The sequence below is a fragment of the Chaetodon auriga genome, chromosome 14 (assembly GCF_051107435.1).
Source record: "Chaetodon auriga isolate fChaAug3 chromosome 14, fChaAug3.hap1, whole genome shotgun sequence".
Lineage (NCBI taxonomy): Eukaryota > Metazoa > Chordata > Actinopteri > Chaetodontiformes > Chaetodontidae > Chaetodon > Chaetodon auriga.
Genome location: NC_135087.1, coordinates 26,273,372 through 26,300,902, shown reverse-complemented (window position 1 = coordinate 26,300,902; position 27,531 = coordinate 26,273,372). Strand labels below are relative to the sequence as shown.

Here is a 27,531-nt window from a genome sequence, read left to right as displayed (position 1 = left end):
CAGAGCTCCTTCTCCAATAGACCGCTCCAGGAAATCATTCCTGCTAAGAGCCATCACACTATACAACAGTAATTTAAACAATTAATCTCCACCAACCTCACAAACTCCAATAGTTCAATTTTTACATATTATTTGCACTACTGCAATATTGCTTATTGTTGTTTATTGTTTACATTTATTTATCACTTGCAACTTCAGGGAAATTACTGTGGCATTACAAGCACAGTATTAGCTAATCACCTTATTGAGTGCATGTCCTACATGAGGGTCTCCATTGGCATAAGGAGGTCCATCATGAAGACAGAACTCCTTCTTGACCTTCCTCTCTCTCTGCCAGGAGTACAAATCTGCAAATCCACACTCCTGCAAAGGCAAGGAGAATTTTACTTTTTCATATGACAAAACAAACATCGTTATCATGTGAGTCAGTAAGTTCATCAATCAGATATGTTGTTCAAAACTAAAAATGCGCGCACCGGACGGGTAAGTAACTTCGTTATGTGTCCGACATTATTTTCAGCTTGCGTAATTCAGAAACGAGTCCGTATGTCTTACAACTGGGACGCAACTGATGTATGCCGAAATGAACGAACCCAGAGTAAATGTAGGTTTAGGGCATGTGCTGCAAGTCATACAAAACGTGTCCAGTGATCAACGTCCGGCGTTCGTCGTACCTGCTGTATCTCGAGTTCTCGGTCTAGCAGCTTCTGTCCGGTCAGTTTCATTGGGAACTCAGTCCGGGGAAGCAGCACTGTTTCTCGGTATAATCCCTGAGCAATCGCCGGCTTTGCGGGCTGAGCACTACCTTCCCTTGAACTGACACCATGACAGCGGCTGGAGCTGAGGGAGAGAGCACGATGAAGGAGGCCGTTTCCCCGCTGTGACCTCCATCCCCATTTCGCTAGCGTCTGGCGTACTACCGAAACCCGGCACAGCAGCATGGAGAGGCGAGCGGGTTCTGTGCATAAGCAAAAACACAAACTGAAAACTGTTCGGCTGTTTCTGCCTTGTGACAGTACGCAGATACGGTGTCGTCACAGTCCGCCCTTCTTCTAGTGCGTGTTTCACCGGAAGAAACTGCGGAGAAGACAACTATGGAAACCCTGTTGGGTCAGTAGTAAACCCATATCGCATTTTTAACGAATGGTTACAAACGCTCACTGGAGGACGCCCTTTATCGTAGTAATAGTTTGAATTGTGATCGAGTTGTTTTATTTTGATGGCGATTCAGCAAAGTGGAAATGCGATCCTCACTTCACATTTACGTTTACTTGTTCAGAATGCAATCTGTCAGTCCTCTCATCAAGGCGGGTCGTGACATCACTTCCTCGTTTGTGACTGACAAATTGGGCAACAGCCAGCACCTTTCTTTGTCTACTACGCTGTTCTTCGTAGTGATGTGGTGCTTTCTATCTCAGATAATATCCATATGTTCACCCTATATTTTACCATTAGTTTATTAAAGTTGGGCCGTTTTTGGCATGTTGTGTTTATCTGCATCCTCATGCTGAGGCCTTCCAAGCTAATGCTTGGAATATAAATAAGGACCAGGAGAAAAATACATTAAAATTAAACATTTTTATTTTAAATTTAACCTTCCTCTGATTATAATCCCCTCAGCTATCAAGGCAGAAAGGAAAGGAAATGTCAACACAACCATGGAAAACACTCAAATAATAAATGTAAATAAAAGTGTAAAAATGTAAACAGAGAGAAACCTGAGAACTTTTTTTCTGCAGGTTTAGTGCCAGGAAGTTCACAAGCTGATTCACCTTCTGGTGAATAAAATGTTTTCAAATATGTGCAGCGTTTTGTAAACAAAGCAGAAACTGAGGTAGACTTGACATCTGTAACATACAAAAAACAAACATGATAGACAGTAACATTGTTTGAACTATAAAACCAGCCTAGACATATGAATAATTTTAGTAACTCTTAACATACGTGAACTATTCAATTATATTTTTATTGCAAGTGTGCTAAAAAAAAAAAAACAAAAAAAAAACCTGTCTTCTCCACAGTGCTCAGCGGGAGCATGTCTTTATCTATATGATATGCCACTGCCTCCGTTATGTCTTTGTGCCTTTTAGATGATTTGTCATGAGGCACTGAAGCAGAGCACCTCTGCATGGTGGTCTGCTGCTTGTGTGGTGGTGCTGCTGCGGTACCAGATGTTGTTGGACGTTGGCAAATACGGCTGCGCTCCAAAGGGTGAGCGCGGCTAAGGTGGCTAAACAAGTTTGTGGTATTAAACAGTCTTGGTGGGGGCGACGGTCTTGCATACTTTACAGACCACATTGGTCTGACTATGGTCCGACTTATAAAATCCAAGAAACTGCCATACTGGCGAGCTGACTTTCCCTGTTTTATCGACAATTTCTTCGCTCGTTGCAGCGCTCACTTTCTACTTATCTCAGTCCTCGCGAAGAATCAAACACTAGACAACGCGATGGCGCAACCAAACGAGATACTGTTAATGATTGGTTGTTAGCGTGTCACTCCCACTGATCAGTGATCACTCCCTACGTTGCTCGGTTACCTGAGAGCGAGTGCCTTTGTTCATGCAACCAACCTTGCTTCACAACTTCTGGTTTCTTCCGACGAAGAAAAAAATTATCGAATGTTCTATCGAACGCATTTTTTATTGATATTGATTACGTGTCTATCGCGAGACATATCATTATCGTTTTATCGCCCAGCCCTAATTTCTAGTCATTTAAAAATGAGGCATTTGATTTTGGGTTATGTTGATTGATTATGGTTTCTTGGGTTACATTTTTCTTGACCTTCTATTTGTGTTTGTATTTTAAGGTTTTTCACCTGTTATTGGCCTTGACAACTTTCAAAATAAAAGAAAGAAAAGAAAGCTGAATCTTGGTCATTTAGTGAATTCCAGTCAAATCTTCTGAAGCAAGCTGCCTTTTCAAGTGGGGCAAACTGCAGGTTAAACCCCACAAGAGTGAGGGCCACTTGACACATATATTCAGCCTTTCACCTGCCTTGAAAACACCTATTTTCAAAGTCCACCTTCCATTTCGCCATTTTTCAGGGGAGAGGGTAGCTGAAAGTTGACCACAGATAACTAGCTCCATCAGGCTGCTGATGAACGAGTGGGGCAGGGACTCGCGCTTGCGGGCCTTTGATTGACGTGCCAACGCACTGGCAGTGCATTGTGGGGCTTGACATCACCCCTGATGCATTTTCAGTGCTCTGGTCTGAGAAGTCTGCTGTCAGTCAAGACCTGGCCTCTGTCAACATAATCTTCCTTCAGCCTTTGCACAGCAAAGCCATTGCCCTCTCTCTATGGGGTCCCTGCAGACACTCCTCAAAGTGATTGGAGTATGCACCCTCCCTGTGCAGATTGGGAGAAAATATGCCATGCACTTTTTGAGTGTTGTTCCACAACTCCAACCCCTGTGCCTTTTGGATAAGAGACAGTGGTTAACAGCTCTTTCCATGACTTTGAACTGACAGTGCCAGTCATAGGAGAGGTGCCCACATCCTTAGCCAGATACCACAACCTGGACACTGTCCTTTTCACCTTTACAACCAAAATGATCACCGTTGCCTGCCACAAAATACTACAGGATAAATCAATCTGTGACAACACCCTAGACACTGGAGAAGACATTTTCTTGAATGACCTTGTGACTCAGCCACAATACACAACCTCAGGTGGCGATGAACTCAGTCCCCAAAAGAGGAACCTTACCCTGGCCTTGAGTCCGCAATTGATCAGCAGCTTGCGAAAGCAGATGCGCTCTCTCTCTCTCTCTCTCTCTCTCTCTCTCTCTCTTTTCCCCCCTCACACACACACACATTCACATTTGTAGCATGCTTGCTGCCATACGCTTGTAAGTGTACTTATGTGCTTATGTTAAAGCTGCTCATGTTGTAGATGTAGTTTGGCAATCGATGTTTGATTGAAGGATTGAACTGCTGAAGTTAAATGCTATTGTACATTTACAGAGCAATTTTTCTGTGATTATTGATGGTTATCAAGGTCAGTGCTCTGATTCAACCCCTCACTGTTCAACTGATAAATGTAAAATGGTGTTATAAACATTGGCATTTTAAGTGAACAGCCCTTCTGTGAGACTGTATCCAGGGATTGGTTATTGGTCCTGATCTCAGGGTGGTGCCTTGTTGTTATTAATTCTTATTAAAAAATGTATTGACACTACTGGGTCCAATAACAATCCCTAATATCTGCTATAACCAAATCTGCTCCTATCAGAACCCAACAAGAAATAGATCCTATAATATTTTTACTGCTATTTTAAGGTGCAATAAAGTCATTTATTAAATTGTTGCTGTAAATCAGTTGATTTCTCATATGGGATATATCCAGAACTAACTTTAATACCAATATGTATAATAATGAAGTCACAGGAAGACATTAATGGCATATGTGTTTGTCAGAATGAAGATTATTCATTGAAAACCTTAATGAAGACTTGAAAAGTGGCAATGTATCATATACATAACCAGCTTGTCAGACCGGGTATGTGGAAGGTTGCCTCAATGCAGGACCATCATTTGTATATTTGCAAGCCAGGTCAAAGCCATGTGTATTTAATACCCAAACCTTAAAATGGGCACATTTCCTCTGAACACTATGACACTATGGTTTCCTCACCTAATAAAATGTATTTACACAAAAAATTGTTTTGTATTATGTACTATATAATCGATTGTGTGTTTTAGCTAATCATTTCAACCAATAAAGCACCACATCTTCAAGGTGAACTGCAATGAAAATAGGCAGAATCACAATTATTTCTATAGCATAACTTATGTTCATATCAAAGCCTTTGGAATTTCTGTTCTGACAGATAGCTATCACTTCAGTCAATGTTTTGCTGAGAAATGTACAATATTAAGTGTAAACTTCATCAGCACACATCTACTTGTCAAAAATGATACATCATTGCTGTCAGATATGTAACAGACACATATTTTTAAAACACAAAGCTTTCTACCTCACTCACCTGAAAGTTGGGTACTTAGGCTGGAGAACCTTGTTGTGGCATCATCTTTGCTTGCTCATCACATGGTGGAGTCCAAGTCATAGTTCCTGGGAAAAAAAAGAATAGATAGATAGATGGACAGTGTCACAGTATATTCAGGTCTGTTACCTGCTGCCATTGTCTCCTCATCTGCTCACATATGCCATCAGCACTTTTCCACACTCAGCCACGCCTACACTGTAAATCATTGCAGATGGATTTTATTGATTCTTTTCTTTTAATGCTGATTTAATAATAATTAATGAATTAATGGTAATTCAGTCTCATCATCTGAAGCATAAGCTCTCAATACAGTGATTGTCTATTTCCAGCTCAAAAGGACACTGTCTGACTGTGGTAACCCTGTTTATTTGTATGTTATATATGTCTGCCGGTCCACTAGGTGGCGCAAGCGTATGGGTTTATCTGTTGGGGGTATCTTTTCAGACAAGACAAATAAGAGCTGTATGCCTGTTGTTATGAAGACAAGTGTAACTGAGCTACACCCTGTTCGTCAGGAACAAAATAAACTCCCCTGTATTCAATAAGAAGCGTTCCCTTGAGTTACTACATAAATGGCGACGAGGATAAAGTCACAGTGGAGGCCTCGTATGGACGCAGAATGAGTAAGACTTGCTGCTAAGTGGCTTAGTAGCATAGCAGACCGGACTGTGTAACCAAGTGCAAGAAGGCATGGCGGCTATGGTAGGAAGCACCGCTCCTTTTGATAGTCAAACCCAGACATGGGAGGAATATTGTGAAGTGCTCCACCATTTTTTTGAAGCTAATAAGATCGACGATGCAGGTCAACAGAAAGCTATATTGCTTAGTTCAGTGGGCAGTCAGACTTACAGCCTCATGCGGAACTTGGTCAGCCCCGCCAAGCCTGGAGATAAGAGCTTTGATGAACTTGTCAAGTTATTAAAGGATCATTTCAACCCTAAACCCAGCGAGATTGTGCAGCGTTTCAAGTTTAACTCCAGGAACAGAAAGCAGGGAGAAACTGTTATGGAGTATGTTGCCGTGCTAGCTCAAGACTGCAACTATGGAGACAAGTTATCAGAGATGATACGTGATAGACTGGTCTGTGGCATCGGAGATGACCGCATTCAGCGCAGACTGCTGTCAGAGCCGGATTTGACCTTCGACAAGGCACTGAAGTTGGCCCAGGCCATTGAGACGGCCAGCAAAGATGTGAAAGACTTACAGTCTCTGGAGTTTGCACCCCCACACACGAAGGCACCTCAGGCAGTGCATAAAATGTCTACAAAGCAGACCCCCAGTAAGCAGCAGCACCAGCATAAGGCTTGCTACAGGTGTGGTGGTGGGCAGCACAGGGCTGGGGACTGTCGGTTTATTAAAGAAACCTGTCACAAGTGCGGTAAGGTTGGCCACATTTAGAAAGTGTGTAGGTTCAAGGGCTCAGCTAATAACGCGAAGGCCAGAGGGGGTGGAGTGCAGACAGGCAAACAGGGGAGAACTCAGGGAGCGAATTAAGTCAGCCGGGGGGAGGAAGAAAAGGATGGCATAGATTCAGATGAAGTCATGTTCACACTGCACAAGATAAATGAACTTGACATCCCAGCAGAAGCTCCATTTGTAGAGACATTGACAGTTAATGGGACAGACACACAGTTTGAACTGGATTCAGGTTGTGGGGTAACAGTAGTGAACCACACAGTGTTCAAAACCCTAGGGGGAAAAGAGGCACCAAAGCTACACCCATGTCGGGTTAGGCTCAAAACATACACAGGGCATAAGGTCAAAGTCTTAGGAGCAGCTGTGGTTAAAGTGCAGCACAAAGGGCGAGCACTAGACTTACCTGTAGTAGTGGTAGGAGGTTCAGGCCCCAGTCTAGTAGGCAGGTACTGGATTAGGAGGCTAGGTTTACAGTGGAGAGCAGCACCCCAGGTCCATCATGTCCAGGTAGAGACAGCAGAGGAGGTCCAGGATAGTCCAGAAACCCAAATCCACAATGTGGCAGAAGTGACCTTGGAGCAGGTACTGGGGGAGTATGGGGAGGTTTTCAAAGATGAACTTGGGCGATTTAAAGGGCCCCCAGCAAAAATATATGTGGACAAGGAAGCAGCCCCCAGGTTTTTTAAAGCCCGGCCTGTCCCATATGCCATGAGAGGAAGACTGGAGGCTGAGCTTGACAGACTCCTTGCCCAGGAGATCATCGAACCTGTAAAACATTCCGAGAGGGCTGCACCTGTGGTCCCTGTGCTGAAACCTGATGACACAGCAAGACTGTGTGGAGATTACAAACTGACTGTAAACCAGATCTCAAAACTGGAGCAGTACCCAGTTCCCAGAATTGAGGACCTGTTTGCCACGCTTTCAGGTGGACAGAAATTCTCGAAATTAGATCTGAGTCATGCCTATCACCTATTCCCTTGGACGAAGAAGCAAAGAAGTGTGTGACCATAAATACTCACAAAGGGTTGTTCACATACAGAGTGCTACCTTTTGGCATTTCATCAAGCCCAGCGATATTCCAACGGACAATGGAGGGACTGCTACAGGGCATCCCTCATGTGACCATCTTCCTGGATGACGTCCTCCTCACAGGGAAAGACGACCACGAACACCTGCAGACTCTAGCCACTAGGGGTGGAACGGTTCACAAAATCCACGGTTCGGTTCGTATCACGGTTTTGTGGTCACGGTTTTCGGTTTGCTTCGGTGTACATTGATTGTTTCAAAAATCAATTATGTCTTGTATAATGTCTTGTAATGTTAAAACTGAAAGAATGAAGCAGTCTGACATTTGATACATCATTGTGACAGTCTTGGGTTAAAGGTAAGTGAGATTCTGGCACTGAAAGAGAGGAGACATTGCTAGTTCCAACATGCTTTTCATTTATTTGGAAAACAATATCTCTATCTAAAATAAAAAGCTTCGCCAAAACGGCTCTTACGACTTTGACGCTTGAATTGGTGCTTATGAAAGAATTTAACTTTACTGTTTTTACAACTCACATTATATACCATCAACATAAAGTAAAGCATAGGCTCTATCACACTTAGGTCCCTTTGAAATCAACACAAAAATAACATGTTTCTTCTAACATGTAACATGTTTCAACTCCCTATGGACTATTAGTGGTTCATGAAAAGCCAAGTATTTTCCACTCGAAAATTGAAGTGCAGTGTTTGAAATACAATCAAAGAAATAAGGCTGGAGTTTTTTTTTTATTTTTTTTTTTATCAAACTTAAAGTGTCACTGTGTTATCTGAAGTAACAGCCCTGCCCGGCTCTCTGCCCGGCTCCCCGCCCCTCCTTCTTGCGCTGTCAACGGTCACACTGGGATGATGTCTCCACAGATGAGCCAACATGTTAGATGTGTTTCCGTTAGCGTAAGCGATACGCGTTGCACAGTACTTGCACACTGTGGCACTTTTATCCACAACTTTCTTACCGCCTTCATAGGTCACCCTGAATGCAAAATGCTCCCACACACCAGACCTATATAATGCTGCTGGCGCATCCTCCAGCTCCGAGTCTTCTCCGCTCGCCATGTTCGCACCTCCTCTACAACTGATTTCCCGCAACACACCCAAAGTTGCGCGAGTATGATTCGAACGGCACGCACGCGCACCGAACCGGGAAGGCCGACCCGAACGGTTCGGCTCGGTTTCATTAACCGTCCCATCCCTACTAGCCACGGTGCTGAAACGGCTACAGGAGGCTGGTCTCAGACTCAAGAGGGCCAAGTGCCTATTCATGAATGAGAAAGTGATGTTCCTGGGTCATAAAGCGGACGCAACAGGACTGCACCCAGTACATGAGAAGGTACAAGCAATCAAAGAGGCACCCACACCTGCAAATGTAACAGAGTTGAAGGCATACCTGGGACTGTTAAACTATTACAACAAGTTCCTGCCCAATCTTTCAAAGTGGCAGTGGGGTGAAGCACAACAAGCTACTTTTGACAAGTCAAAGGAAATGATGCAGTCTGCAGAAGTCCTCGTGCACTATGACCCAGAGAAGGACATTGTACTGTCATGTGATGCATCACCCTATGGAGTAGGTGCCGTGTTGTCGCATCACATGCCTGATGGAACGGAGAGACCCATAGGATTCACCTCAAGAACCTTAAACACGGCAGAAAAGAATTATTCACAGCTGGACAAGGAAGGACTAGCAGTGATGTTCGGCATTTAACGGTTCCACAAGTACATTTACGGAAGGAAATTCACTATCGTGACAGATCACAAGCCTTTGTTGGCACTCTTCAGTGAGATGCGAGCTGTGCCACAAATGGCCTCACCCAGAATACAGAGGTGGGCAGTAACCTTGAGAGCCTACGAATACACAATAGTGTATAAAGAAGGGAAGTATCACTGCAATGCAGATGCCCTGAGCCGCCTTCCCTTACCAGTGGAAGCAGAGGAGAAGCGTGAAGAGAGGGTTCTCATGCTGGAGAGCTCTGACATCACGCTGGTGACAGCTGATCAAGTGAGAGCATGGACAGACAAAGATCCAGTACTCTCAAAGGTGCGGGAGATGGTACAAAATGGCTGGTCATCAAAAGAAAAAGGGGAGGAGTTTGCCCCCTATGAGGTGAGAAAATATGAACTCAGCATCAAAAATGGGTGTGTGTTATGGGGTTCGAGAGTGATTGTGCCAAAACCAGGACAAGAAAATGTCATGAGACAGCTTCATCAGTGCCACCCAGGAGTGTCCAGAATGAAATCACTGGCTAGGAGTTATGTATGGTGGCCAAAGTTGGACAAAGAGGTGGAGGATACGGTCAAGGGCTGTATGACCTGTCAAGAGCACCACAACAGCCCTGCACCAGCCCCATTACACCCGTGGGATTGGCCGGACAAACCTTGGAGCCGTATTCATGTTGATTATGCTGGACCATTTATGGAGAAAATGTTTGCACATTGATGCACATTCAAAATGGATGGACGTGTATCCAGTGAACTCTGCCACTTCAGCCACCACAATTGAGTGCCTGCATACCAGCTTTAGCAACCATGGACTGCCTGAGTTGTTGGTGTCTGATAATGGCACTTGTTTCACCAGCACAGAGTTCAAAGACTTTCTGAGCAAAAATGGTATCCGTCATGTGACCTCTGCACCCTACCATGCTGCCAGCAACGGGTTGGCAGAGAGGGCGGTACAAACTTTCAAGAGAATGATGAAAAAATGTCCAGAGGGCACACTGACAGCTAAAGTAGCCAGAGTGTTATTTAACTACAGAGTGACTCCTCACACAACAACTGGTCTATCTCCTGCAGAGCTACTTCTCGGTAGGAAGCTACGTTACACCCTGGACTCAATTCACCCAGACCTAAGCAGGAAAGTAATGAAAAAACAAGAACAACAGACAAAAGATCACAAAAAAAAGGCAAAGGGACGCTGGTTCAAAACAGGAGACTCAGTGCTGACCCAGAACTTCAGTCTCGGACCCAAGTGGATCCCGGGAATTATTGAGTCAGTGACAGGACCGGTGTCATACAAAGTGATGCTGGGTGATGGGAGAGTAGTGAGGAGACATGTGGATCAGATTCACACTCATCACCAGAGACCAGAAGAATGCAACAACCCTCCACAGACTGTCTCTATTCAGCAAAGTCAAGCTGACGGAAGAAATGAAGCATGGCTGGAAGCTGAGGAGGTGGTACTCGGTGATGACAAGTTGGAGGAGCCAGCAGCTACTGAAGCTGTAGGAAGCTTAGAGACTGAACTAAGAACTGTAACAAACATTACTCCAGTGAGGAGGCAGTCAAGAAGGGAAACTAAGTTGCCTAGTTACCTTAAGGACTTTAAATTGAACTCAGAGAGACTCAAAAAAAAAAAAAAAAAAAAAAAGTCACAATGTTCCATTGAGTTGTATAGAAAAAACTTAAGGGGGGAAGGATGTGGTAACCCTGTTTATTTGTATGTTATATATGTCTGCCGGTCCACTAGGTGGCGCAAACGTATGGGTTTATCTGTTGGGGGTATCTTTTCAGACAAGACAAATAAGAGCTGTATGCTTGTTGTTATGAAGACGAGTGTAACTGAGCTACACCCAGTTCGTCAGGAACAAAATAAACCCCCCTGTATTCAATAAGAAGCTTTCCCTTGAGTTACTACACTGACAATGACTTTGATAAAAGTGTTATTTATTTGACACAATAATGAGAATGGATATGAATAATGAATGACAAATAATATGGATTATATGATGTAACACAAACAAATGGATGAAGAAGCTATGCAAAATAATAAAAGGCGAGTTTGGCAATAGTGAGAAGTAGTTTTGAAGAAAAATCAAGACGCGAATGTAGTGTTAATTTCTTGAATTAATGGCTATGCGAGTTAAATGAAAATTGAGATTGTTATAGCCTACGACACCAACTCTTTGTTTAAAGAAGCATGGACAATGCCTACTTCTGTGTCAGCGGCGCTCTGATGACAGCCTGTCCCGAACGGACACAAAGGCTGGGCCCCAGGCTGTCACTTGTGCGTCCGATGTGTGCTGCAGTCAATGTTGGGCAGAGACGCTTCAGATGTCCTTCGGTGTCGGTAACAGACGAGGAGCGGCTCTTTCAGCAGCTATTTGGCCAAGGCAGATGGGTTGAGGCTGGCTGCAGGACTTTGGCGGATAAACAAACTTAAAACGCTTATGCTGGCAGTAATGAGGAGCGACGGAGGGAGATAGGGGTGTTTTGTGTTCATGTGTACCTCGGAGAAAACTAACTTTTTTTTAAACTCTGCTAAATTTGCCACCGCAACAACAGTACAGTAGGACACAGCATGTAACAAATAGTGTATAAAACCCGCAGTTTGAGAAAACGCGTGACTGTCTGATCATCTCATTGCGACAATTTGCGAGGGAACGGTGCATATTCAGTGTGAATCCTTCACTGAATGTACTGTGGGGTATACGTTCAGTGAACGGATCACTAACTGAGCCCAATTTGCAGAGTAGACCAGTTACATAGCATACCATAGGATAGGGCACTTAAAACATCATGATTTATAATATAGTTATATATAGTTTTATATTTACAAATGTGTTTGTCAAAGCAACACAGTCACAACACTCTCGTCTCCCGGTCCTGGAAGCTGTCAACTGAACTGAAACTTGAACCGTTCAGCCGTATATCAGTTCAGGAGTCGCAGGCTCCTCCTGCCAAGCACTGAATGATTCGGTGATTCAGTGAACGAATCTTTTGAACGAATCTTTCTAGTGAACTGATTCTAGTGATTCAGTACATCTAAAAGAACTGGCGTTCCCATCACTAGATCACAGATTCACCGATTCACCATGGCAACTAGAGTGGCGTACTTTTCCCCGTCGGAGGCAGAAATCTTCATGGAGGCTTACGAGGAGGTAAAGGACCAAATTAAAAAGAAAGGCAACACCGCCACAGTTATAAAACAGCGAGAAGAAGCATGGCAAAGTATTGCAGACCGCCTGAATCCGTAAGTGGCGCACAAATACACACTCACTGCTCCGCTGAAACCATCACAATCCAAATAGTTAATTAACATCTCCGAAAACGTGGTTGAACACTGATTATGAATCAGTTGAAATTGTGAAATTGACTGCAGATGTGAGTGAAATTGTGTAAATGTAACTCCATCAGACTGTATTAACTCCTTGATAATTTCATTATCTCATTGAGATAAGATCAACTTTATTTATCCCAATATATATCCCTATATATGTGTGTGTGTGTGTGTATATATATATATATATATATATATATATAGAGAGAGAGAGAGAGAGAGAGAGAGAGAGAGAGAGATATTATGACTGGGCCAAAACGGACATGGCAGCAAGTCAAGATTTAATACAAGAACATTTTGCAGAATGGTAAGTGCCCTGAATAATACTAAAGAATGTACAATAACCACTTTTTACATCATAGCTGTGTCAAGAATGTCACTCTATTTATGAGGTTGTGATGATGAGATTTTGTATTGACAGGTGAATTCTCTGGTGTCTTGCTGGGGGACAGGGGGTATGCCTGCAAGCCTTTTCTCCTGACACCATACACAGACCCCTCTGCATTGGCAGAGGAATTTGTGTTTTTGTTTTTTTGTTTGTTTTTTTTAATTTAGATTGATTTGGCCTCTTATGTTTGTGCTGTATACCGTGTGTATACAAGCTTGCAGGGAGGATACTGCATCCATTCATTTGTCTGTTCACTTGTTGTGTATGGATTTGTCCTGCATTTATTTCAGTGTGCAGACATGTGTGGTGTATTATATACAGACCTTTGAATGTGTATTTATTCTTGTGTTGTATAATATGCTTTGATTATGTGCTTTCTATCTTGTAGAGTCACTGTGTGACTTCAGTTTTGAAAGGAACTGATGCTTTGATTTATCCTTATTCAATAAAAGAACATCATGTTACTCTTTGATGTGTATTTACATTTATATTGGATGTGTATTTTATATATAGTATATGGGAAACTGTCTATGTAATGATTGCAACATCATCTAAAAACATCATTTATCTACAATAATTGAAATTAATTAAATCAAGTAAAATTTAAATTAATGATGCTTATGTTTTGTGTTAATGTTTAAATAATGACAGTGGATCTAGTTGAATGTGATAACAATGTGTAGTGGGCAGTGGAATAACTATTGGTTTCCGTTTATGATGACTGCTGACTGAAATAAGGGATGAGATTAAATAGTTCTTGGAATTTAGCCTGGTCTGGAGCAGGCTAGCTCCACAGAATAAATCTCCATGGCAACTTATCCCATAACATATCCCACTTTCCACTATCCTGCTTTTGTGCAACCGGATCATGGATAAGTTGAGCCAGGATAACCAACATATCCCGGCTTAATCCCTTATCCTAGTTTTGTGCAACTGGTCCCTGGCCTTTGCTCGCATTAGAATGATTTACAGGGGAATGCTGTTATTGCATCTTAGGCCCCATCTACACGACAACGCTCGCGGGTGAAAAGAACAAAATATTTTATCGGATCCTATTCCACCCCAAAGCTGACTTGTTATTGTTATTGCAAATTTGCTTGTGGAATATGTAAGTTCATGAGATAGTATGTAAAACATACTTCAGTGTACTTCAAAGAAGCTAATATGTAGGGGAAAAATATTTTAATAGGCTACTATCAAAAGAATAAGCACAACCGTGATCCAAATATACTTGAACATTATTTTCTTTTCCTAAGTAAATCTCGATCAAAAGTTCAAGTACAAGTACAAATGTAAGCCAAATATACTTCGACTTTTCTGTATACTTTTCAGTATAAGCCAAGTATACTTTAAGTATAACTTTGTTAAGTATATCTCTGATAAGTACATCAAAAGTAAACTCTCTTATTTTTAGTTGAGAAGAAGTATACTAATAGTATACTTAAATAAACTTCTTTTTTGTAAGGGACATTTCGTTGATTAATGGCAACATTCTTCAATACTAATACTAACTTATATGATAACTAGTAGTATGACTAACTAATAGAACAAAGGAACGAGGAAAGGCAGATTATATTTGGTGAATTAAGCACTACTAATTATAACTGTCTCATGTATCTAAAACCTAATCGCTACTAGTCTCTAGATGGCAGTATGGTTCCATGGTAGAAACCCAGACAAAAATGTTTCTGAGAACGAAGATCAACATGGGAAAAGCATTGATACCATACAAATTGTGAGTTTAGTGCTGTGGGAATGTCCAAAGTTGAATCAAACATGTTGTTTGTATTCTCCTGATGTGGTAGAAAAAAAAAGCACACAAAACAGTTTGCTCCAGAAATCTCTGATTTATAACTTGTCAATGTTATCCGATTCTTGGGGCCTCTTGAGATCTGTTAATTGTCCACCCTGACGGTTTTAACGCCTTCATCTGGTGTGAAGCTGGAAGAAAGAATTAGCATCTCCATGAAAACAGTTTAATGGATAGATAATCCTTTGTAGTTGAAATGTCTTTTGTCTCCAGCTCTCCTGAGGGAATGCAAGGGAAAAAGGTCATTTAGAGGTCTCGGGTTCTCCTACATAGGTTAGGAAGGGTCTGGCAGCAAATATTATAGTAGCAGGTTTTTAAGAACAAGTACTATTATGCATTTTGAAAGAGTAATAATTTAAACACTTGAAAAATAAATACATAAGTATTTGGGTGTTATTTTTGTAATACACTGTCTTTTACCTAAACGTGCAATTCATTTTTATTTTCAGTTTACAGGTGTCAACAAGCATGCTCAGGTCATGAAGTGGAAATGTAAGTTTTGTGTGTTCACCACCAATGGTCAAGGAAGAATAATTCAGCATTGCAAAGAGCGTCACAGACATCATTTGAGGGGCTCAGGCCTTGTCTGTGTTTATGAGGACTGTTTGAGCACATTTCAAACTCAAGCTGAACTTAAAAATCATTTGAAAGAACATGTGAGAGGTAAAAGAGGTAAAGAGGTAAAAAAAAAAATGTGACTAAGTTATGCTGTGATTTGTGTACATTCTCAGAGCCTGGTGACATTAACAAATATTATGCTCACTTGAAGACATATTGAAGGAAGAGGGAAACAGTTAAATGTCAATTTGCAGATTGATCTTTCAAGTTTAGTATACTGTCAACATTTACTACTCACAGAAGTCGCTATCATAAGTTTTCAACCCTAAATAGTTTAAGATCAGAGTTTTGTGTAGCGCATACCCTTACAAACGGAGTAGTAGGGGTCGGGAAGGATTCTGTTTCTGATACTGAGGAATCACCTTCATATGATCCTATACTGGAGGCTGAACCTCTTTTTGAAAATGGAGAGGCCATTAAAAAATCAGTTGGAAACTTTACTGCTCCGTATGCAAACCATTTTACGTTCAAATTCAACAACACAGGAAGTAATTGATGAATTATTTGACATCGGAGAATTTGCTAATCAAAACATAAAGAAAATTATACAGAAAGTATTGGATGCAAATAACTGCGTAGCTGATTCCTCTGTTGTAGCATCATTGTCTGATGAAATACTGTTACAATTCGCAAATCAATGTATTTTGGACTGAACCCTGGAGGCAGATACTGTAAACAGCACGAGAAACAAAGGGAGCTGTTAAACACAGACAGTTTATTTAACAATAATGAATAATCCAAAAGACTACAAAACCCTGAGTAACAAGATAACACAAAATCAGCCCAAGACAACAAAACATTCACTACACTGTGGCGAGCGGGTAGGAAGAAGAACACGCTACTAAGGACAAAAACCAAACCTAGGAGGCTATATGGTTAATCAAAACAAAGACAAGATCCGGACACAGGCGACTAGGACTACTAGGAAGCTATGAGCACAAGACAAATGGCTGGAAAGTCTAGGCAAGATGCTTCAACAATCTGGCAGTGTGCCGATTCTGCCACGCTGCTTAAAACATGAGGAGAATCAGTGGAGATCAGCGTCAGGTGTGCCGTCTGCCCGCTGCACCACCAGGCCACACCTCCACTGCAGACATGGAGAGAAGGTTAACAACAACACAAACAACCACACAGAGAGCTTTGTAATTTGACAGATATCAAGGACCTACCAATGGAACGAGCCACTCTGAAAGTTTTGTGTATGTCCTCTGAAGTGGCTTCTGACTCAGCATTAAACACCACAAGCCTTGGTTCCCTGACTAGTTGTGATTCAGCTGAATGGCCTGATCCCTTTGTTATCCCAGCGTTTTCCCATGATGTTGAGTTTCGACTATGGGCAGCAAGGATGGAACTGTGATGGTCATCTCAAACGTTGTGAAGAGTGAGATACTGGACAGACTTGCCGATATCATATCCCAAATCACAGCCTATCCCAGTAAAGACCATTATGAAAGCGTAGCCAAAGCTCTTGTTGCAAAGCACCCTTGTTTCAGGGAGCCTGGGTCACAGAAAGGATGGTATTGCTGGGTGTTCAGCTTGAGATTCAAGATGGGAAATTACCGTCAGAGAATGATGGCAGCTGGATGCCCTGAAGATCTTGTAAATAAAAGAAAAAGGGGAGAGGGGCACGGCAAGCCAGTCAAGAAGTCAAAATGGTAGAGATCCACTACCTGCCAGAGCCACCTGATGGGTGGACTGCTGTTAAATCAGGGAAGGATCGTGAGACAATGCTTCTAGAAGTGCAGAAGAGAGATCCAGATTTATAACTCCTGGATAAACTGATGATTGCAACATTCTCACAGCGAAGACAAGAGGTCATTGGTGATGAGCCACTCATCTCTGAAGTCATGGACAGATGGCCTGCACTGTTTTGTCAAAGACAGGTAATCCTTTGCCAACTCAGTACGGCATAGAATTCCTGTATTTTGTTATGTGTAGTCAAAAACAGTGGAAGTGAAAGTCATTTACTCAAGTACTTTATTCAGTTACAGTTTAGTAGGTACAAATTATAGGTACTTGTACTTCACTGGAGTATTTCTTTTTTGTACAATTGTTTACTTTTACTCCTCTATTTCTCATGGCAAATATTTTACTTTTTACTACACTAAATCTGTCTGATTTATTTAGTTAGTATACTTTCAGATTGACATTTTGTCATCCCCTTCCTGTGCAGTGAAACCATGTATCTCCAGATGTTTTTAACTTGAATGCGGTAGTGATACTAATTCATAGCCATCAGATATAATAGTAAAACACTGACAGGAGGGAGATTTAACAACATGAATAATTTTACTTTAAGTGCCTTACATTTGCCGATAATGCTTGCTTACTTCACGCAAGTAATGTTTTGAATGAGGGCTTTGACCTGCAGTGCAGTATTGATACTTTTACTGAGGTATCTGAATGCTTCCTCCACAACAAGCATGTTCTCTTTCTTGCAGTGATATTTGTGATTTCTTGGTTCCTACCGCGACAGCGCTATGTTGCTCTGATTTTCCCTCACTCGTGTCCTTTTCGCTGCTGTTTTAGTATGCCTGTTTCAGCTTAGTGCTGAATTCCACAGAATTGTCACTACAGACCTGCTGGAGTCTGGAAGGACTAGATGCCACAGTGCCAAGTCTTTTTGGAGTGTACAAAGCTGCTGTGGCATCGAACAGAAAGTTGACCCTGAGTGGAATTCTGGAGTGTCTTCGAAAAGAAGTATGTATGGCATAGAGAACAACATTGCTAATAATGTTTACAAAAATTTGGATTCTAGCTTAGGATTCACTGAAATTCTTGTCTTATTATTTCCTGGAGGACACAAACGAAAACAGGAGAGCAGCTGCCCTACTTGGTCTTCCTCGATTTCTTTCAGAGGATTCCTCTGGTATAATCAGGATGTGTGATATAAGTCAGTATATTAACACATTTTATACTACACTCACTTTTCTCTTGCTTTATTTGAGACATTGCCATTGCCAAAGAAACACTTATTTTTTTAGAAATTGTGTACAAATTCTTACTGTGGCTTAAGCTACACCATACTTCAACATGTCAGTCCCCATACTCACATGGATACACGCCCCACAACTCTAAAGCATTATACAGAACACCAAACCTTGCTGTTTGTCTTGTATTGTCCTCTTAATGTCATATTTTTCTAGCATTGTAAAAAATAATCTTATCTACAGGTTAAAGTCTTAAAATTGTACATTAAATACTTTGGGGAAAGTAACCACTGGTAAATTAAAATTCATTACACACATTCTAAGTGGTCTTCGTTTATTGGTAGGGATGCAAATTTCAGCCAGTTTCTTGAATTGATAGTTCAATTTTTTTCAATTAAATTCAATTTGGCTGCCTTTACAATCAATTATTGATTGTGGCACGGTGGCACAGTGGCAACACTGTCGCCTCACAGCAAGAAGGTCCCGGGTTCGAATCTCGCTGCGGGCACTGGGTGTGTCCTCCACCATGCTTCGGTGCCTGCTGCTCGAGGAGGGCCTTTCTGTGTGGAGTTTGCATGTTCTCCCCGTGTTCACCTGGGGTATCCTCCGTAAAAATATACCCCCACTAAAAACATGCAAGAAGATCACCACCTGACCAATGGTGACAGAAGAATGGGTCCCCGGGCGCCGGTCTGGCTGCCCACCGCTCCTGGTCTGCCGCGGAGGAAGGACGACCAGGATGGGTCAAAAGCGGAAGACAAATTTCACCTCCGTGTGCTGTGCGCGTGTGTGTGACAATAAAGGGGAATGTCTCCCCCTGATTCTTCTTAAAAAAAAAAATTAGTCATTAAAAATATCCAGAAAATGGAAAAAAACATTCGAAAACTGTTCTAACCCCTAACATGATCTATGTTTGATGCAATATCAGAGTGAGCTTGATTTGTGATTAAAAGAACAGATAAATGAACACCAAGTTACTTTAATGATAAACTAACACAAAATAATGACTTGATTTTGGCATTGGCACAACAAAACCCAGTTGTTTTGAGGCTACTACTAATATCTAAAATATAATAATAGCAATTTGTATATTTTTGTTTTGCATTTTTTAAATTACAAACAGGAGATGTCAGTTGAGATGTGCATGTCTTTGTCATTAGGCTCATGGAGAAACCCACGATGTGATAATGACAGGAATGCAGGTCGGACTGCTTATTGGACACGAAGGCCCTCTCTATGATGCATTTTCTCTGGAAGTCTTTAATGTGGCTGTGGTGGTCGAGGATATGATTACCTTTCATGACCTCAAAGATGTGCGCACAGACTTTGCCATGTTAATGGGCGCAATCTACTGCCTTAACCTCAAGTACCCCCGCAACATGAAGTACTCCTTTGAAATCCTTCAGAGGGTCATCATGAGCATTAAACTGGACCAGTGAATCCATGGTCTCAGAAATAAGCTGTTCAGATATCGCCTGTAAACAAATGAATGCCCATCTTTAGCTCCTACTAGAAGAAAATGTAGTTTTTGGACTCTGGGACTGTTCTTCATAAACTGTTTGTGTTTCCAGCAGCGTAGTTTGTACAGTGCAGGTCAGATATACATAACGCTGCCAAGATAACACCTTTACACAAATTAATGCACATCTCAAGCTCATACTGAGAAGAAGCTGTTTTTGGGGACTTGCATTGTTCTTACAAATTGCTTATGTTTTTAAAGTGTAGTTTGTACAACACAAATCAGTGCAATAGTCTGGACAATAAGCTGTGCAATAAAACATGTACATAACAATCTGTAAATACGATCTACAATTTCTTACAAGTTTTTTACAATTTCTTTGTTTTTATTTTTATTTAAATCCTCACTCTTTTGTATATACTGTTTTGTTTCTAATCTGCATTGCACTTCTTATATCAATCTTTATTAATCTTTACTGATGCTGCTGTATTCTGAAATTTCCCCTCGCGGGACAAATAAAGGAATATTGATCTTGATCTTGAAATCAGTTATCGACCAAGTCAAGAAAACAGCATAAATTAAAAGGTGAAGACCTTGCACACTGTTCTGAACTGTAGGTTTGTTAAAATGTGTAAGAACCTTTGGTTAACAAAAGAACAATTTTACTTGAGTATTGTTTTAAAGAGATCTGCTATCTAGAGATGAAAGTGTAACCCCAGTCCCATGTAACTAATGAATACTGACTGACAAATTATTGCGGTGTTGTAGTACAATGGGATGGGGCCTGAGTTCATCTGGAGATGGCGCTATATACCTGTGATAACTGTAATAATGATATAAAATAACTTGGCGGTGCCTCCAATAACTTTTAAGAAGTAAACACAAAATTTCATACTTCCCCTTTAAAATAAAAGTTTGCTTTAACTTGTTTTATATTTGTCCAAAAAGTATCACCCTCACAATTACAACACAGGATTTACTTCAAACAACCAGAATTATTTATGACAAAGTTACAAATTAGTCATCTGCAAATTAGTGGTGGTTCACTGGTTCACTGTTGACCTTTAAGTATGCACTGATAACAGTATTCAAAACTCTCATATAATGCTCTGGCAGGTTTGACCCACAAATGATCCCTGACGAATCCAACTAGAAAATGTAAAATAAATCGAAATGACCAGGGAAACTCAAGTGTCCACAGCCCACACTCACACACTCATTCATACAGGGCTATCGAATGTGAAAAAAACAAACAAACAAAAAAAACGTTGCAGGCCCAGTCAATGCTTGTGAGTGGGGAGGCCGGAAACAAATGGCCACTTCACTGCTTTTAACCAGCACAAACAAAAAGGCACGTGCAAAATGTTAAGTGTACTCACGAAGAAGAAGATCACCACCTGACCAATGGTGACAAAAGGAACTGGGTCCCCGGGTGCCGGTTGGATGGCAGCCCACCGCTCCTGGTCTGCCGCGGAGGAAGGACGACCAGGATGGGTTAAAGGCAGAAGTCAAATTTCACCAGTGCATGGCGTGTGTGGGCATGATATGGGCATGTATCTGTGTGACAAATAAAGGGGATTGTCCCTCTGATTGTCCCTCTGAGTCCGACAACAGTCAGAGATGAAGATGGGGAAAAGGGGCAAAAGACAAGGTGCAGTTTCAGCTGCAAGGGAATGGAGCGTGCAGCAACACGTGCAGCAAACCACGCTCAAGTACAGCAGCTACAGTCTCTGCCACGGTCCAGGGCTCTCCTGGTCCTCACTCTCTCCCTCTAATGGCAAATGTCTGGTCCTGAATCACATAATTCCTCTTAGTAAATAAGCTACTACATCAAAAACACATGAATTTACCTCTGGCAGCTTCTCAGAATTCGCACACATCAACCACGGGACGACTCTCCGTCAGTCTTGGAAGTGATGAGTGTTCACATTACTTTTATAGCTTACAACTCACCTGCTCAGACACTGATAAAACAGACTCTGCTGCTGCTAACTTGGCTGTGGCACGTTGGCGACGCTAAATACCTCCTACCTGAACAAGGTGAAGACAGGATTTGACGAAAGACTACAGACATACAGAGATGAAAGAATAAAAAGTTGCTTCACTGCCCCACAAACAAATGCGGTCTCCTGTCATCTGTGCTGACAACCAACTACGAATGGTTTTTAAAATTAACACTACCCTTTTGTCTCTGACTTTTAACAGTATATAAGATGACTGTTTTTTTAACATGTTATAATCCAACATTTTTTTAAAAACATATTTACATCTCACGAACTGTTATTTATTACCAACATAAACATTTTAATCTCTGTATATAAATGAATGAAAATAAGAGCCACAGGGCTACAAAAGTTTGTTGTATGGTTTTAGAAAGCTCTTAACACCCTTTAATTTGCCTCAGCAGAACCCCACAATACCTCAAATGTTCTGTTTCTCTTTTTCATCTTTTTTATTCTCATTTCAAGTTTTGGAAGAATGTGGGAACCAGCAGATTTGTTAAACTTTTGTTTTTTGGGATTGTATCATGATACATTGTATCATATTGTTCTTGTTTATATTTGGATTTTATAAAACTGTTTACTGTCTCTCTCAACCCCAGCACTGGCAGTTATCATAACTGAGACTTATGTGTTAAAAGTCAGCTGTTTTGCAAAAGAATGGTTAAGATTTACTAACATGCAACATTGCTCTTGTCCATCTCAGGATGTTATGAACCCACTGATTGTCTTACATGAGCCTGATTGTTCAGTGTCAACCCACCTATTTAGGTGTGAAGGCATGTTTGAGATCAAAACATAATGTTTAAGCTGTATGACACTGTTTTTCAAATAAATGTTATATTTCTGAATAGAGAGGCTGCGAGAATTCAGTGATTGTTACTATTAATTATCAGTCAAGATAACTTATACATCTAAGTTGCAAAACATTTTAAAGTTAAATCCTCTTGACTCAAAATGGCAAGTTGTATAAATGTTGATAAGTTATTTTAACTTTGAACTATGAGTTATAACAATGCAGAAATGTAACTTAGTTGGATTATGTAAATTAAGTTTTCATGCACTGATAATGTAAAATAATTCTTTGTTTTAACTTACAGAAAAAAGTTGAAACAACTAGTGGTTAAAAGTTAAATCAACTTGGACAACTTAAAAAACCATGTTGACAGTACTTGATGAACTACAGCTTTTGAGCTGAGTTTGACTATCATTTGCAAGTTGAACGAGCTTGAAATGTCTTACAGTGTACCTGCCTGCTCACCTGATCACACACCTGATTGCTCATAGCAGTAAGTGCAGTATTTAAGCTGCTCTGCCACACTTACTCTTTGCCAGGCTGTTATTGTTCCCATGCAAGACCCTCCAGCAATTTCATATAGACTGATCTCCCATTGCCGAACCTGCCTGTTTCTGACTACGCCTGTTCTCCTGTTCTCCGATAAATACCTTAGTCTATTTGCCCTGATCAGGAGCCTTGCCTTACGCCTCTTGGATTTTGTTTTGCCTGAGACTGTTTGAGCAATGTGGGCATACCAAAACAGTCATAAAAGACAGCGTTAGCTAAACAATTCATATCAGGAGTTAGAACCGGGTGCTGGGAGCAGAACTTCTTTCCCAGGGGAGTACAACCTTCCAAAACTCTACTGATAGCATATCCGCAATGAGCACAAGAATCATACAAGAAAACTATAAATTTCACGCCTCTACATGTGTGTAAGGGTATGTGGTAACTTCAGCAGAATTTATTTTATTTTATTTTTTTTAACAAATTTTATTAATTTTCACCATATGCATATGACATAAAATACAATCTGCCATCATCTGAGGCACAGAAAGTGATCAAAGACAGACAGAAATAAACATGATAAAACAGGATATTGCCATCCATTTGACCCTAAAAGGTGAGTCTTCAAGCCATCAGTCCCACATACATCCCCCACATCGTACACAGGGCCCCCACCGTATACACCGCTCCACGTACAGTATGCACATAACACTCATCAGTTCAATCACAGTCACATCAGCTTCCCACACAGTGGGCAATAATACTTAAGGCAAACAAAACAAAACAAAACAAACAAACAGACAAAAAAAACAAAAAACAACAACAACAAGGTTTTGCAGTGTGCAGGTTTCAAATTGAAGGCACTTGTGCATTTCACTCAGGTGAATTTGACCACTGTAATGAGAACTGACCCCTCATCACTAACTGAGTCAAAGTATCAGGTAGGTAGTTAAGCAGAGGAGCCCACATCTCATCAAAGGACCTTTCATTACCCCTCATGACTGCACTGAGTCTTTCATGGCTTCAAGCGGGTCATGGTCAATTCCCTTGAAGGTAGGCCGAGGATGAAAAAGCCAGGGTCCTTCCCCACCTTTACCTGAAAGATGCCACTCAGTTCTTGAGAAATTGTACCCCAAAATCTTCTGATCAATTTGCATTGACAGAAATAATGATAATACGTTCCAGACTCCCTGAGACACTTAATACATAGAGGAGAAATCTGACGGTCCATCTTATTTAATCTGTATGGAGTTAGGTGTAGACGGTGCAGTATCTTGTACTGTGTTTCTCTCAATCTGTTGCATGTAAAGGTGGATTTAAAAACTTTAACGGCCTCCTGCCAGTCATCCTCAATATATTCTGTGTCAAAATCTCTCTCCCACTTCCGCGCAATGCTTGTGATATTGCCTGTATTAAGAGAGTACAGTAGTGCATAGAAGCAAGAAATAAAACCAGTGACACCTTTTCGTGAAATAAGGAACCTCTCAACCTCATTGTATATGACCAGACCAGGAGGGGATAGGGTCTTAGATCCAATAAAGTGTCTGATCTGAAGAAAGCCAAAGTGATGTTCTTTAGGGATGCTGAATTTGGACTGCAGTTGTTGGAAAGTCATTAACATCAAATTGTCATATAAGTCTCCAATCACACGTGCCCCATTATCGTGCCACCTGTCAAACATACTAAAATGGAGACCCAGGGGAAAATCCTGATTTCTTGTAAGAGGGGTCAGAAACGAGGCATAACCCCCTCTGCCTAGGTGTTTACAGATCTTCTCCCACACTCTAATTGTGTTGTATACAATTGGATTACTCTTGATGTCCCGGTGTAGCTTTTTCTTATCACCCATGACCAAGCTCCATAGCGAGGAGGGCAGAGAGGACCATGAGTCTAGACAGGGCTTGGAGTCCAGATGAGCATGCAGCCACTCCCACAAGAAGCGAGCGTGGCATGCCCAGTTATAATAGGTTATGTTTGGTAGGCCAAGGCCACCTTCACCTGAGGGTAACTGTAAGATTTTAATTTTCTGTCTGGGTCTTTTGCCATGCCATATGAATTTAGAGAATGCCCTCTCTATATCAAAAGCAACCTTTTTGGAGATCCATAAGGGTAACATTTGTAGGGGATATAATAACCTAGGCAATATATTCATTTTAATTAAACTAATGCGTCCCATAAAGGATAACGAGAGGTCATGCCATCTGTCTAAGTCCCTCTTTATTGTAGCTACTATAGGAGAGAAATTAAGCTTCCACAGCTCAGTCAGATCTGGTGAGACTTTTATCCCAAGGTAGGTGAAGCCTGTAGGGGACAATTTAAAGGGGGAGTTGGTGAGTGAAGCCAGATCGGTAGAGCCTAATGGCATAGCCTCAGATTTTCCATAGTTAATCTTGTAACCTGAGAATGAGCCAAAGTCCTGAATAATAGAGAGAATAGCTGGTATAGATAAATCTGGTTTAGTCAAAAATAGCAGGATGTCGTCGGCGTACAGGGCTATTTTATGGGTTTTCCCTCCCATCGTAACCCCATGTACGTCCTTATGTTGTCTTATAGCCTCCGCTAGGGGTTCGACTGCTAGCGCGAAGAGCAGTGGGGACAGGGGGCAGCCCTGTCTCGTCCCTCTATGCAGTGGAAAAGGTGGTGATTGCATGCCACCAGTGACAACACAGGCCTGTGGGGAGCTGAAAAGCACCTTAATCCATTTAAGAAAATCGCCCCCCAGCTCAAACCTCTCGAGAGCATCGAATAAATACTCCCATTCCACCCTATCGAACGCGTTTTCAGCGTCTAAAGATACGGCGAGTGCTCCATGGTTTGTCTTTTTTGAGTACTGTATGACATTCAACAGTCTTCACACATTTGTGACAGATAACCTGCCCTGTATAAATCCGGTTTGATCAGTATTTATTAAGAAAGGCAGGAGCTTTTCTAATCTTGCTGCAAGCAATTTTGATAGTAGCTTATTATCCACGTTGATAAGGCTAATAGGCCTGAATGAGCCACAGACATCAGGTGGCTTATCTTTCTTAAGGATAAGAGTGATATTTGCTATGTTAAGTGTTGGGGGGAGGCGACCAGTCCCAAAGGAGTCCAGATACATGTCCGTAAGTGGTTTAACGAGCAGGTGTTTCAATTTCTTATAGAACTCCGGACAGAACCCATCAGGCCCCGGTGCCTTTCCACCCCTCAAGGACGCTATAGCCGCATGGACCTCCCTCTCAGTCACTGGTGCAGTCAGGTTTTCTCTTTGCTCTTCTGACAGGGATGGGAAGGAGACTCTATGGAGGAACTCTTTTCTCCTCCCCTCAGAAAACTCACATTCAGATGAATAAAGCTTCTGATAAAATTGCATCATTATTTTATTGATGTCACTGGTTTTGTGTTGTCTAGTCTGTTTGTCATCCAGTAGTGAGGATATTGTGTTTGACTCTGTTCTACCTTTCGCCAACCTTGCTAAGAGGCGGCCAGGTTTGTTTCCTGATTCATAAAGTCTATGCTTTGCAAAGAAAATGGCTGACTCAGCCTTTTTAGTTAAAAGCTGATTCAGGGCTGAGCGGGCTGCCTCTAATTTCTTAGACAAAAATTTAGAGGGTGCATTTTTGAATTGTGCCTCCATCTGCTGTATTGTATTTTCCAAGCTAAGTTGTTCCTTCAAAGCAGCTTTTTTCTGAGCTGTGGTATATGATATAATACATCCCCTAAGATAGGCTTTAGCTGTTTCCCACAGTAAAGATGGGCTGACATCAGGAGTCTTATTAGCGGCAATAAAAATATTCCACTGTTCAGTAATATAGTCAATAAATGACGGACTGCTCAGTAGAGAAGGGTTCATCCTCCAGTGGCGAGAGGCTGGATCAGCGTAAGGAGGGTTGATGCTTAAACTCACATGAGAGTGGTCAGACAATGAGCATATGCCAATTGAGCACTCTTCCACCCTATCAAAGACCATCTTGGATGTCAGGAAAAAATCAATTCTCGAGAACGTCTGATGGGGACTGGAGAAGAAGGAGTAATCTCTCCCCCTGGGATTGGTCACTCTCCATGTGTCATACAGCTCTAAATCATGGCAAAACTCTTTCAGTCTGAGACTCTTTCGAGGGATTGGGCCAGGTTTTGGTGGGGACTGGTCGAGGCCTGGGTCAGGGACACAGTTAAAGTCGCCCCCCAACACGACATAAGGTGTGGATAGTGATGTGACTTCAGATAAGAGCTTAGGGAAAAAGGCGGAGTCATATGAATTTGGGCCATATATGCAACCAATAAGGATCTGTTCCCCATAAAGATAACCTGAGATTAGGATGTAGTGACCATTATTATGTAGGCAAGTGCCTCCTTTGGTGAGTGGAAAGAGTGATTTTTCCCTCCGTGAGTGAAGCACAGGGTAGCGGGGAAGCGCATGGAGAAACGTATGTTCATCTCAACAAGTCACTGGCACACTCCGTTAAATGCGCGTCTCATCTCCTTAACTCAGCTCGCTAGGTCCTGCCGGATGAAGATGGTCTGTCCATCATGCGTC

At 41.7% G+C, this 27,531-nt stretch overlaps 1 protein-coding gene across 3 annotated transcripts in view; it reads right to left on the bottom strand.

Annotated features, from left to right (window-relative positions):
- iars2 (isoleucyl-tRNA synthetase 2, mitochondrial) overlaps positions 1-27,531 on the bottom strand; it is a 62,798-nt gene that overhangs the window by 30,064 nt on the left and 5,203 nt on the right. Inside the window, exons 2-3 of one of the 3 annotated variants that reach the window (XM_076748686.1) lie at positions 4,992-5,077; positions 241-363 (exon numbers count right to left, since the gene is read on the bottom strand). Coding sequence is in view for 2 of the 3 variants with exons in the window: in XM_076748685.1 (XP_076604800.1) it covers positions 241-363; positions 675-941 (390 nt within the window). In the remaining variant the exon portion in view is untranslated. Of the gene's footprint in view, positions 1-240; positions 364-674; positions 1,292-4,991; positions 5,078-27,531 lie in introns of those variants that run through there. The other 2 variants (XM_076748685.1, XM_076748684.1) reach the window with 2 other exon arrangements.